The sequence below is a fragment of the Brassica oleracea genome, chromosome C9 (assembly GCF_000695525.1).
Source record: "Brassica oleracea var. oleracea cultivar TO1000 chromosome C9, BOL, whole genome shotgun sequence".
NCBI lineage: Eukaryota > Viridiplantae > Streptophyta > Magnoliopsida > Brassicales > Brassicaceae > Brassica > Brassica oleracea.
The window spans coordinates 5,469,407-5,483,301 of record NC_027756.1 but is presented as its reverse complement, the minus strand read 5'-3'; the positions used below and the strand labels follow the sequence as shown (position 1 = coordinate 5,483,301).

General features: G+C 40.0%; 2 protein-coding genes across 2 annotated transcripts; both read left to right on the top strand.

Annotated features, from left to right (window-relative positions):
* The first annotated feature begins 5,968 nt into the window (after window positions 1-5,968).
* On the top strand, window positions 5,969-9,411 carry LOC106319519 (beta-D-xylosidase 4). The gene is made up of 5 exons (XM_013757870.1): window positions 5,969-6,572; window positions 7,068-7,355; window positions 7,470-7,639; window positions 7,824-8,680; window positions 8,758-9,411. The coding sequence occupies exons 1-5, from the start codon at window positions 6,135-6,137 to the stop codon at window positions 9,333-9,335; spliced, it is 2,331 nt and encodes a 776-aa protein (XP_013613324.1). The 5' UTR covers window positions 5,969-6,134; the 3' UTR covers window positions 9,336-9,411.
* A 191-nt stretch (window positions 9,412-9,602) lies between these two features.
* On the top strand, window positions 9,603-12,297 carry LOC106315521 (magnesium transporter MRS2-2-like). The gene is made up of 9 exons (XM_013753272.1): window positions 9,603-9,725; window positions 9,793-10,070; window positions 10,178-10,207; window positions 10,811-10,964; window positions 11,060-11,181; window positions 11,263-11,601; window positions 11,686-11,760; window positions 11,833-11,952; window positions 12,044-12,297. Exons 2-9 carry the CDS (start codon window positions 9,843-9,845, stop codon window positions 12,128-12,130), a joined length of 1,155 nt encoding a protein of 384 aa, XP_013608726.1. The 5' UTR covers window positions 9,603-9,725; window positions 9,793-9,842; the 3' UTR covers window positions 12,131-12,297.
* Window positions 12,298-13,895: the final 1,598 nt, after the last annotated feature.

Sequence of the window (13,895 nt, the reverse complement as noted above, 5' to 3'; positions counted from 1 at the left end):
TATGTCCAAAAACGCATCGATCGATCACTAGTTCGTCGAAATTTCCTCGGAATATTCCGACGGATTGATGTTTCCTCGGAATTCCGTCGGTATATTCCGAGGAAATTCCGAGGATTTCATTTTCCGTCGGAATGTCCGTCAGAATACCGATGTTTTCTTGTAGTGTGTGTTTCTTTGACCGTAGTGTAGATTAAAATTCAAATTCGACATAGCTTCTTCAGTCTCGTATTTTTTGGCAAAGTTGGTTATATTTTAAGTTAATAACATCTTATAAACGTGTCAAACAAATATTACTTTTTAGTTAGGACTCCTAAAAACTTAATTAGGAGGGAGTTATTAATGTCCATAATTAATTGCATCCATTTTTTTCAGATGACTAAAATATTTCAAACAGACAATCAAACTAACCTCTAGATTTTCTAATCTTTTTGTAAATGTTTTTTTTTTTTTTTTTGATAACTCTGGTATCTGGGCAGCCACATTCCCAATTATTCCCCAGTACGGAGTCCAGCGCCCCAACGGAAGGGATGTTAAATCCGCTGTGGCCGGAGCTCGAAGTCGTGATGGCGGGCACCTCAGCCGAGGTTCCTTTTTGTGAATGTTGCCATTGACAAGAAACGCGTTTACCGAAAACCCGATCAACTATACCATACACCCAAATGATAATACCATCACTTCATCCATAAAAATCATATTCATTACTCAAATACACGTTAAGTTGAATCCAAGTGGTTCTTATTTTTATTTTCTTTTCTAAAAAAGTAGCACAAACATTTGCCTTCATTATATAAATTTTTGTTTTTGGTAAAAATGCAAAAATATTATTACTAGGCTTTAATGTTTTTGACAAAATTACAAAGGAAACAAATAGCAGATAAATAATAAAAAAAAACTAAACACAAACTCTACAATGCCTAAGCAGTGGCAAACACAACAACCCATCTGAAGGTTCAACTAAGCTAGAACCAACCGCTTGCCGCAGAGGAATGAACCAAATTCAACCGAAAGTCGGAATCCAATAATTTTGGTTTCTCCGATGATCCGCTCTTAAATATAATAACCCATCCAGAACATCTTGCCGAGGACTTCCCAAACACCTGCCCCATAAACACACAACAAGGGAGATGTCACACACACCCGCCTCAACCAGACCGAGCATTTATTTGTCTGGACATGGCATGTACACTATGCCGCTCCGAGCATAGAATCACTAATAAAGACGGATTTGAGACGAAAGTTGCTTTGAAATCCTTGAGACTCTTAGAACCTGCACAAACTGAAAAGGAAACCACTTACCAGCTGAAAGACCAATGTTGGTACATGGATGCGATAATCCTAACGAATGGAGCACTGAGAAACCGTGTAACCGGAGAACAACCCGACTACGCCAGCTCCACACCATAAGCCTATCTTTGAGAACCGAAGCGCAGATCAGAAACAATGACCGTGAGAAACCCCTCTGGTGCCAGTGAAAAGGAAAGAAGATGAGCCCAAGAGTCAAATGCCGCAGAGGAAGTGAAACTTCTGAGAGGACAATAAGGATACCAAAACACTTGTAGAGCTTGAAGGAAGAGAGGACAATCGATGGAGCTAAGAACGCCTAGCCATAGATGATAAGGCAAAACGAAGCTCGACGACTCGTCACATGCCGGAATCAGAGACCACGCGCCACCACACAACAACACACATTCTTGCACGCGCCACCGAGTATACGAACCTCCGGTGCACTCTTTGACGAAGAATGTAACTGAAGGACCCTAAATCGGGAAGGATCACTTTAGCTGGGTGTTGGATATGATCCAAGAAGGCAAACAACACTTCTGGAACTGAGATGGAATGAAATCGGAATGACTCTTGATATACCACGATCTAAGGCTAACCACCTAAGAAACGATGAAGGTGTGTTGGCTAACCACCAAACGACACAAAAGATGATTGGCTGACCACCAAATCAACAAGCCGGTTCAAACCGATGAACTAGCTAAGAACTCTCTCTCTCACTCAGAGAAAAGAAGAATCGAAAATAAACAACTAAAATGAACTGCTTTTATTCATCAAAGGGACTACATATTTATAGTGTTTTGTAGTCAAAGACAATAAATAGAAATGTAGGAAAACAATGCATAGAAAATATAAATTTGACTAGATCTAGTCAAGGCACGGAAAATGGAGAAGACTAGATCTGATCAAGGCACGGAAAATGGAGAAGACTAGATCTGCTCAAGGCATGGAAAATGGAGAAGACTAGATCTGGTCAAGGCACGGAAAATGGAGAAGACTAGTCAAGATGTCCAGGTTCATCCGAACCAGATGGATGCACGGGGTAAAGATAAGAACACTTGAGGGACTGTCCAGATGGTTCGCCGGATAAGAATGCATGTATGTCTTCGGTTTCTTCACGACCCAAGCTAAGTCTAGCTCGACCGTGGGTCTTAGAATGTCGAGTTTGTCAAGGAAGACGGGTTGTGGTTCGGTCGGTTCGGTCTTCTGGACGTGGTTCCATCCGAAGCTGCAATCGGGACGCACGCGGGACGGCTCGGTTAGTCTTATCGGTACGGTCGGATGAACGAACCTCGGTCAAATTGATCAGAATGTCCTGATCTCCATGCTGGTCGGCTCCAATGGACTGATCCACGAACCGGGGCACATCATTCCCTTCCTCTTCAAAATGATTTGTCCTCAAATCTGAAACAATAAAAGGAAAAGGATTATAAGCAAAAGAACCATAATCAGAACGTTGCTCACCTTGAGTTCAGTCCGGTTTGTGAATGGAAGAAGATCCTTCTTGATGACCACAGTTTTGCTCTCCACCTGACCCTTCCTTTGGTTCACGTGCATAATCATCGAAAATTGGCAAAGGGTATTCCTTTTCTGGCTCTGTTTCAACTTTCTCCAAAGTCACTAACGTTTTCTGTTTTTGGCACTTGTTGGCATAATGACCGATCCTATGGCATTTGAAGCACCTGGTAGAAAGAGCCTTGCTTGTGGTTTTCACAGCTTTGATTTTATCAAAAGAAAATACATTAGTTTTCAAATCAGAATTTGAAAGAGAAGAAGAATTACTTTGCTGTTTTGGTGCAGAAGAAGTGTTGGTGTTTCTCTTCTTTTTGAGTTTCCGGACAACATGATTCGCCTTATGCAACATCTTTTCCCAGCTGGCATAAGTCTGAAGCTCGTTCTGATCAGGCACATCACGGTTACTTCTCTTGGCTTTGGTGAAGGGACTATCACCACTTCTGACCCACTTCTCATCATCACACCAATTTTGTCGCTTCCTTTGTTTCTGCACAAAGTCAAACCCATTAGAAGCAAATTGTTTCTTATCAAAAATCAATTGCTCCTTTTCAGCAATCAAAACCCAAAACAAACTTTTGTGGCAAAAAGAAAAGAGAAAGAAAGATGAAGAGATTTTTGATATGGATCCGCCTTAACTGTCCTAAGGCTGGGTTTCTCTTCAGCCAGCAGGGTTTCTCTTCCACCACTCCCCCTGGATTTCTCTTCAGAAATGATTCAAGCCAAAACTTTTTTTTTATCGATTTTTTTTTTATAATAGGCGATCACAAGGGAGTAAAGGAACAGCCCGAATCCAAGAAATAAGAAAAGAAAAACGTGGAGAGATGAGAAGTCTTAAGATGAAAGAAAACAAACCAGTCAAAGTGGCTCTGATACCACTTGAAGGACCCTAAATGGTGAAGGATCACTTTAGCTGGGTGTTGGATATGATTCGAGAAGGCAAACGGCACTTCTGGAACTGAGGTAGAATGAAAGGATCGCCAAGAGATGTGGAATGGCTCTTAATATACCCACGATATAACGTTAACCACCCAAGAAAGAATGAATGTGTTGGCTAACCACCAAACAACACACAAAGATGAATTGGCTGACCACCAAATCAACAAGCCGGTTCAAACCAATGAACTAGCTAAGAACTCTCTCTCTCACTCAGAGAAAAGAAGAATCGAAAATAAACAACCAAAACTGAACTGATTTTATTCATCAAAAGGACTACATATTTATAGTATTTTGTAGTCAAAGACAATTAAAGAAAATGTGGGAAAACAATGCATAGAAAATACAAATTTGACTAGATCTAGTCAAGGCACGGAAAATGGAGAAGACTAGATCTGGTCAAGGCACGGAAAATGGAGAAGACTATTCAAGATGTCCACGTTCATCTGAACCAGATGGATGCACGGGGTAAAGATAAGAACGCTTACGAGACTGTCCGGATGGTCCGCCGGATAAGAATGCATGTCTGTCTTCAGTTTCTTCACGACCCAAGCTAAGTCTAGCTCGACCGTGGGTCTTAGAATGTCGAGTTGGTCGAGGAAGACGGGTTGTGGTCGGTCGGTTCGGTCGTCTGGACGTGGTTCCAGCCGGAGCTGCAATCGGGAGGCACGCGGGATAGCTCGGTTAGTCTGATCGGTACGGTCGGATGAACGAACCTCGGTCAAATTGATCAGAACGTCCTGATCTCCATGCTGGTCGGCTCCAATGGACTGATCCACGAACCGGGGCACATCAGTAACCACCCACCGACCCAAGTCTCCTCGGAACGACTTCAACACCTACCCCTCGCCACTTGTCTCCACCACAACAAGAAACCCGGTCACCCACAAGGAGAAAAAAGTTGAAAACGCTAGCGCGAAGACCTCAGTAGAGACATAGCAACAGAACTCTGCCGCTTGCTTCCGTCAAAAGACCAGATCTGGAGATGAAAATAGATCTGGCACGAAACCCTAAAAGCTGACTCCACCTACTAACGCCGTCAACCCACCTCGCCGTGCCTCCAGGGAAGGAATTTATCACCGGATCTGCGAACCTCCCGAGCGGTGCAGGAGGCCGCTGACTAATCCCTTCGTCAGAGCCAAGAGCATATCGAAGGGAGAGAGCAGAAGAGCGCAAAGCAGAAACTGGAAAAGAGAAAAGGAGTGCCTCCGGTACCGGCTCAAGACACCGGCCACCGGAACTGAGTAAGGTTCTGTGATTTTGTGGTCAAGATATGTTTTGATTCTTAGAAAGATATGAAAGAATAAGGAGAGAAAAAAACCTCGCCACCTCTTTTAAGTATTTTTTCTCTCGCCTTCGTCGTATGTTTTCAGTCAAATAAACTTCTTAGCTTGTTTGATTTAGATTGAGATATTTTTGAAATTTGAAATCGAATACTATCACCAAATTAACTAAACACACACAGAGGCTTTCTAAAGTTAATCTTGATGTGAATGAAGTAATATAATGCTAGTGAATCACGCGCATGAGAGAGCCTTAATAAAGAATAAAGAGACAGCCTGTCATGCAAATAGAAACAAGTGTGGGAAACCATTAAGATTCACGGGCTCGAAACAGAGAAGGCAAGCAACTTGCACTATGAAGCTCGACAAACTCTACCATTTGGTAAATAATACGACACCGTCACGGGTCACTACCAAACACTCTTTGCTTATTGGGATCCACGATTCCTTTCTCACGTTTCTTTTCTCCTTTGAGAGAAATATTATTCACAACCTTTAAGATATTATTCACAACCCTAAGAGCATGATTAACCTGAAATTCTTATCTTTTAAGAAACAGTTTCTTAATTTTTAACTAAAAAAATTAAGAACCGGTTTTTAAATAATGACTTTAAGAACCGGTTCTTAGCTTTTTTAGTTAAAAGTTAAGAAACAGTTTATTAACTTTCGGTAAGAATTCTGGATTAATCATGATGTAATAACCGCTAATTAGAAAGTATTTATACGGTCATGCAGAAAAAAAGAACAAAAACAGTTTTTTTTATACGTTGAATATTCTTTGTGCACTTATGTATAAAGCTAAAAGTTAAAAAAAACCACTCGCATGCAAGATTCGTTATATTAAAAAGTTAACAAAGATGAAAGAACAGAGGTCATAAATACTAACACTATCCACATTAGACCGTATGGTCCGAATCATTATTTCTTTCCTCGAACACCGTATCAACTTTTTCACATAATCTCAATTTTAATAGGACCAAAAGATATAAATATTCAAAGTAATAATACACGCCTAGATTACTTATACAAACCTCACTGAGCGTAGTAGCTCATTACTATATAAACAGTATCACTAAACGCAAAAATAATATCCCCTACCAACATTCGAAACATAACAACACAATGGGCTCTTCTTCTCCACTAACAAGGCGAAACAGAGCACCATCCTCTGTTCTTCTTATCTTCTTAGGTTTCATTCTCTGTTTCTCGCATTCATCTAACGCTCAATCCAAGCCGGCTTTTGCCTGCGATGTCGACACAAACCCATCTTTGGCAGCTTATGGATTCTGCAACACCGATTTGAAGATGGAGTACCGAGTCGCTGATCTTGTAGCGAGGCTCACGTTACAAGAAAAGATAGGGTTTTTAGTGAATAAAGCCAACGGCGTGACGCGGCTTGGTATTCCGACGTATGAATGGTGGTCAGAAGCACTTCACGGCGTTTCTTACGTAGGACCCGGTACACATTTCTCCGGCCTAGTTCCCGGCGCAACGAGCTTTCCGCAGGTCATACTCACCGCCGCTTCTTTTAACGTATCTCTGTTTCAAGCCATTGGCAAGGTAAATAATTTTTTATCCATTTTCACTTCTTTATACACATTTATACTACAAAAATGATATTTTTCATTTGTTCACACATATTAAAAACAGTTTAAAAATGACCGCATTATTTTATGTGATTATCAATTTTCATAGAATTAAGCCAATAGTAATTCAATAACAATTATTTTTTTGTAAAAATAAATTTATTATTAGTAAATAATATAAAGTTTATAAAACAAACACACAAAATTTATCTCTTTATTAAACAATTTTTCAAAACTTTTATTTTTGTAATATTATCGTCGTCCTTGCTTTTGTTTCTCTTTTTGGATAATGTAGAAATATCTCACTTGTTAATGCAACTAGACCTCTAGTTTTTCTCTTACGTGTGATACAAGTAACCACTTTTCAACAAGTTCGTTTTCGTACATTTTAAACCAGTCCGGCTAGGCTAAACCGGAGTGAACACACAAATATTTGTTGGATGACATTGTTTATTACTCATTTGTTAAGGTTGTCTCGACGGAGGCGAGGGCAATGTACAACGTTGGATTAGCCGGTTTAACCTATTGGTCACCGAATGTCAACATATTCCGAGATCCGAGATGGGGAAGAGGACAAGAGACTCCTGGAGAAGATCCATTGCTTTCTAGCAAGTATGCTTCAGGATACGTTAAGGGTCTTCAAGAAACTGACGGTGGAGATGCTAACCGCCTCAAAGTTGCTGCATGCTGCAAACACTACACAGCTTACGACGTCGATAATTGGAAAGGCGTAGAACGTTACAATTTCAACGCCGTGGTAATGACTCAAAACCGTAAATCTAATGACAAAAGAAATACATTTTAAGTGTTTTGTATTGTTTTTGTCACATTTTTACTAACCGTTTTTGTGTTTGTTTGTTTGTTGGAGTAGGTGAATCAACAAGACATGGACGATACATATCAACCACCGTTCAAGAGTTGTGTGGTTGATGGGAATGTGGCTAGTGTTATGTGTTCTTATAATCAAGTTAACGGTAAACCAACATGCGCTGATCCGGATCTACTTGCTGGTGTTATACGCGGCGAGTGGAAGTTAAACGGGTAATTATCTGACATAAGCAGCGGGTTTAGAACTTTAAGAAAAAAAATGGAGGTTCTAGGTCAAAGTCTATAACCTCCATAGTTATGAAACCACAAAATGTAATATTAATTTCATCTTAAACGTTATTCGATCTTGGGTTTAAAACGTTTTTGACTATCTGATTTTTGTTTTTGTTTTTAATAGGTACATTGTTTCAGATTGTGATTCAGTAGATGTGTTGTATAAGAACCAACACTATACCAAAACTCCAGAGGAAGCTGCAGCTATATCTATCAATGCAGGTTTGGACTTGAACTGTGGTTCGTTCTTGGGTCAACACACAGAAGCTGCTGTTAAAGCCGGTTTAGTAAGTGAGGCAGCTATCAACAAAGCCATTTCAAACAACTTCCTGACCCTTATGCGGTTAGGCTTCTTCGACGGAGATCCAAAGAAGCAAATCTACGGCGGGCTAGGTCCTAAAGATGTTTGCACGCCGGCAAACCAAGAGCTAGCCGCGGAAGCAGCGAGACAAGGCATTGTCCTGCTGAAAAACACCGGATGCTTACCGCTTTCTCCTACATCGATCAAATCGCTAGCCGTGATTGGACCGAACGCTAATGTCACCAAAACAATGATCGGAAACTACGAAGGCACGCCGTGCAAATACACAACGCCGCTTCAAGGATTGGCCGGGACCGTGCCAACGACGTATCTACAAGGATGTTCCAATGTGGCTTGCACGGTGGCGGATGTAGCAGGCGCCACGAAGCTAGCCGCGGAGGCGGATGTCACGGTGTTAGTTATGGGTGCAGATCAGTCTATAGAGGCAGAGAGCCGTGATAGAGTTGATTTGAATCTTCCCGGACAACAACAAGAGCTGGTGACACAAGTGGCTAAAGCTTCTAAAGGACCTGTCTTGCTTGTGATCATGTCCGGTGGAGGTTTCGACATTACTTTCGCTAAGAACGATGCGAAGATCGCCGGAATCTTGTGGGTTGGTTATCCCGGAGAAGCTGGTGGTATAGCCATCGCTGACGTCATATTTGGCCGTTACAACCCAAGTAAGACTTTTTTTTTTGTAATTGCAAATTCGGTTAGATTAAACCGGTGATAACCGGTGGGATTCTGTTTTTAATAGGTGGAAGATTACCGATGACGTGGTATCCACAATCCTACGTGGAGAAAGTTCCGATGACGAATATGAACATGAGACCCGATACATCAAACGGGTATCCGGGTCGGACTTACCGGTTCTACACCGGAGAAACGGTTTACGCCTTCGGAGATGGACTCAGCTACACCAAGTTCAGCCACAGCTTAGTCAAAGCTCCACGTGTCGTCTCTCTCCGTCTTGGAGAGAATCACGTTTGCCGATCATCGGAGTGTCAATCGCTTGACGCGGTTGGACCGCACTGCGAGAACACTGTCTCCGGTTTCGAGGTTCAGGTTAAGGTGCGGAACGGTGGAGATAGAGAAGGGATTCACACGGTGTTTTTGTTCACGACGCCACCGGAGGTTCATGGATCGCCGAGGAAGCATCTTTTGGGGTTTGAGAAGATTCGTTTGGGGAAGATGGAAGAAGCGGTGGTTAAGTTTAAGGTAGATGTCTGTAAAGATCTGAATGTTGTTGATGAGATCGGGAAGAGGAAGATTGGTTTGGGTCAGCATCTTCTTCATGTGGGGGACTTGAAACATTCTTTGAGCATTAGAATCTGATTCTAGTGGATTTTAGCTTTTTAATTAAAATGAAAAAAAATTGTAAACATGCTTAAGCTTATGCAAGTTGGAATAAAACTGAAATTGTGAATTTTCGTTTTTTTTTTTTTAGTTTCTTTCATTAAATAACCGGGTTTTTTTGTCAACATATTAACGGTTTATTTCGGTTAGCTTTGGTTTGATTTGGGAAAAGAAAAAAACAGAATTAAAGTAATCACGTTTTCGATTTAATCTGAAACTGTTAAAACTCTCCTTCCGGGCAAAAAAACCAAACCTACCAGAAAAGCTCGAAAAGGAAAATCTTTTTAATGAAAAAGGAGGAGCAGACAAGACCAAGATTCGCTTTAGGGTTTTGTCTCCTCCTCCGTCGAATTCGTATGATCAAATAAGGTTTGATTCTCTCTCTCTCTCTCTCTCTCTCTCTCTCTTTTATTTACGGTGGTTGAATTTTACCCAGACGGCGTGGAGGAAGTGGGACGGTGAGGAACTGTGTGTGCGTTTGAAGAGATGGCGCATAATAGCGTTAACGTGGTTGCTACGAAGACGAAGCCTCAATCGTCGCGGAGCTGGGTTAGTATAGTTGCGACGGGAGAGAGTGAGGCGCTAGATGTTGATAAGTATGCTATTATGCACCGCGTCCAGATCCACGCTCGTGATCTTCGGATTCTTGACCCGAATTTATCTTACCCGTCTACTATTCTTGGCCGTGAGAGAGCCATTGTGCTCAATTTGGAGGTGAGGATTGTTCGGTACTTTCATTCTAATTTGTTCTTCAGACTTTCGTTTTCTCTGTTTTTTGGTTTTACGGTGTGATTAATTGTGCGTGTGGTGTGGTGATGCAGCATATCAAGGCGATTATCACTTCCGAAGAGGTTGGTTTTCTTCTTGATTCCTTTGTATCAAATGTTCAAGAAATTGCTAGACTATAATTAGGATTAGCTTTTAAGACGGGCATTAGATTATGACTGATTGTATCAATTTTCAAAATATTTGCTAGGCAGTAGCTTATGACCGATTGTATCAATATTTAAGAAATTGTTAGGCGGTAATTAGGTTCTTTATAGAAGACTAGCTTCAAGTGGGGCATTTATGCGCAACTTGTGATCAATTGTATCAATGTTCAAGAAATTGCTAGGCGGTAATTATCCTCTTTATAGAGGATTAGCTTAGAGGCGGGCATTTATGCGCAGCTTACGGCCGATTTTATCAACGTTGATTAAATTGTTAGGCGGTAATTAGGCTTTTTTATAGAGGATTAGTCTTAAGACGGGCATTTATGGTCAGCCTATGACTCTTTTTATCAGTGTTGACGAAATTGCTATTCGGTAATTAGGCTCTTTATAGAGGATTAGCTTCTAGACGGACATTTATGCGTAGCTTATGACCGATTTGCTGCCTAGACCGATTTTTAGAACACTGAATTGAAGATAAACCTTATCACATATCTTGCATTAGTAACTTGATTTCATTTACAGGTTTTGCTACGGGATCCATCAGATGAACATGTTATTCCAGTTGTGAAGGAGCTTGAAAGACGCTTACCTGTTGGTAACGAAGAACACCATGGTCAAGGAGATGGAAAAGAGAGCTCAAATGCACATAACGACCCTGATGCTGGCGAAGAAGATGGTATCTTTACTATCCCCCACAGGCTCTAACCTTTTCAAAACACTTGTAATCCTGTTTTAATTTATTAAATTCTCTGCTTGCTTGTTGCATTATAGAATCCCCGTTTGAGTTTCGGGCGCTTGAAGTTTTCTTGGAAGCAATCTGCAGCTTCTTAGCTGCAAGAACAACAGAGTTGGAAACAGCTGCTTATCCTGCTTTGGATGAGCTTACCTCAAAGGTAAGGTACACTCAATGTTTAAGTATCAACACTGTTCCAGTTCTTAACCGTGTTTTTTTTTTTTTACATTCATCTTTGTAGATTAGTAGCCGTAACTTGGATAGAGTTCGGAAGCTGAAGAGTGCCATGACTCGGTTAACAGCTCGTGTTCAAAAGGTAAGAGATGAGCTGGAACAGTTGCTGGATGATGATGATGACATGGCTGATCTTTACCTTTCGAGGAAACTCTTCAGCGCTTCCTCAGCGTCCACTAGTCCAAATTACTATCTCACTTCCCCAACAATAGGCTCCAAGATCTCGAGAGCGAGCAGAGCGAGTCTAGCCACAGTTCGTGGGGATGAAAACGATGTTGAAGAGCTTGAAATGTTGCTCGAGGCATACTTCATGCAAATCGACAGCACTTTGAACAGATTAACAACAGTTATCTCCTTGCTCCTTCATGTCTCCTTTTTGATTCTTTATAAACTGTTGTTCCAGCTCTCAACTTTTTGATTTTTGATGCAGCTACGTGAGTATATCGATGACACAGAGGATTACATCAACATACAGCTAGACAATCATCGTAATCAGCTGATCCAGGTAAATGAATGTTGGATTTTTCTATGATCTATCATGAGTTTCTCTTCTTGATCATCTTTTAAAACCTTGCAGCTGGAGCTTGTGTTGAGTTCTGGAACCGTTTGCTCATCGTTTTACTCTCTGGTCGCTGGAATATTCGGGATGAACATTCCATACACATGGAACAATGACCATGGATACATGTTCAAATATGTATGTAACCAAGTTCTTGATTTTTTGCTTGATAAAGATACATTAATTAATAAATCTCAGGACTAATGTAAATCCGGTTTTGTTGTTGCAGGTTGTGATTGGTACGGGGATGTGTTGTGTAATCTTGTTTGTGTTCATAATGTCGCATGCTCGGTACAAAGGGCTTGTGGGAAGTTAAAGAGATACTGCAGAAAGCATTGAGACTTGTAATTGTAAAGATGAGCGTGACTCTTTAACCGCACCAATGATAGGTTTTAGCTATCTGTAACTCTCAGATCTGTATAAACTCTCACTCTTTTGTATTGAATAATGAAAGAAGGAATAAAACTTTGAAGTACGATTACAGTTAAGCTCTCATGGCGAACTCAACGGCAATCGTCAGTTTCATAGCGACTGTAGAGTTATGACTCATAACGTCAATAACAAACAACAACAAAGCGTAACTGACAAATACAACTTTACTCTTATTTATACTGCTTCACTCCGAAGTAGCAAACCCTCCTTTTGACTCCAAGTCTTTCCCATATCTTCACTTCAAATTTTCTAACGGCATTTCCCTCTCTCCACTTGTCTCACCCTCCACTTCATTAAGCTTCAGCGACTTCTTCTTCTTTCGATAATAAGCCTGATGATACTTATCACTCTTCTCTACATACATCATTTCCTTACAAATTATAAACCAAAGTCTTTTTTTAATTTTTTTTAATAAGCCAACAAAGCTTCTGGCCCAAGTTAGCATTCAAGAATCATGGCTTATGTTATTTAGTTTGTATTTTAGTCTCTTCTTTGTGTTATTTATGTGTTCCACAGAAGTAGAATACTTCAAGTTCAAGCTTCCACAAATTGTGTTTGAATTGAGTTTTGGGTTCTCCTCTTTGCTTCTTCTCTATTAGTTTTCGGCTTCCAGTAGACATAAAAGAAGGTAAGTGGGCTTGGGCTTATACTGGACCTGAGGCTGTTGTTATTTATTTCCCAAATAAATATTTGTAAAATCCAACTAGTATCTCAGCCAATAATTAAGAGCTCTGAAATAAAAATGTATGAATGCTAATGACCTAAACGTTGTCTAAAGATAATGCAACAATCAATGCTTTCGTGTTTCCACACACACAGTTTATCAGATTTTATAATTTTAAACAATATAAAAGTAAGAAAAGTATTAAGTATTGTTGACGTCATCATTCGCGTGGAGAATTGAGCCCGAGGCTGGAATCGTCGTCGACTCAACAATAAAATAGTAAGCTTCTATTTATTTTTGTACAGTTTCGTAAATTTATTTATTAAATTTGATTAGCTAAATAAACGCAAATCTCCAAAATAGCATCTTTGGGAACAAAAACTTGATTTAGTGCTATTTTTGTTTTTTTCTCATAAACTTAAGATGAAAATATCTTATATATTGAAACATAAAAATATAAGTAAATTGGTATGATTAAAATAATACGATAGATTCTTCCACTCTGCAAGGAGCCTCATTGACTGACGGCTGACAAATATATCAACTACTAGAAGGGTGTCCGCGCTTCGCGCGAAGCACGGGATATTGTTTTATTGCTGTTAGATATGATTTTTTGGATGATGTAATTAAGTGGTCTTTCTTATTTGTAAAGAGAATTATTTGATGTTTTATTGTGTTATGTAGTATTAGGTAATATGTTAATATATTATGTGTTTGTTTTTCAATAATGTGTTGTTGTGTGTATAATAGTAATTGTGTGGTGAAGTGAGCTTTTAATGTAAATTATATTGAATTTTAATAACTTTGCATTTAGGCATTTGTTAATTTTAAGATTGATGGTTTTAGCGTCAGAATTGTATTTTAATTTGTCACATTTTTGAACATTACTATTTTAAAATGTTTTTTGTTCACTCTCCATATTTTGACCCTGAGTCGTCCTCATCTATGTAATTCGCTTACCTTTCCGGTGTGCGGTGCTTCTCGC

Bases quoted from the DNA above. Each gene is read 5' to 3' on its own strand.
- LOC106319519 (XM_013757870.1), top strand. From the start codon at position 6,135: ATGGGCTCTTCTTCTCCACTAACAAGGCGAAACAGAGCACCATCCTCT. The intron at 7,640-7,823 runs GTAATTATCTGA...TGTTTTTAATAG, and splicing joins GGCGAGTGGAAGTTAAACGG to GTACATTGTTTCAGATTGTG. The intron at 8,681-8,757 runs GTAAGACTTTTT...TGTTTTTAATAG, and splicing joins ATTTGGCCGTTACAACCCAA to GTGGAAGATTACCGATGACG.
- LOC106315521 (XM_013753272.1), top strand. From the start codon at position 9,843: ATGGCGCATAATAGCGTTAACGTGGTTGCTACGAAGACGAAGCCTCAA. The intron at 10,071-10,177 runs GTGAGGATTGTT...GTGGTGATGCAG, and splicing joins CCATTGTGCTCAATTTGGAG to CATATCAAGGCGATTATCAC. The intron at 11,602-11,685 runs GTTATCTCCTTG...TTTTTGATGCAG, and splicing joins CTTTGAACAGATTAACAACA to CTACGTGAGTATATCGATGA.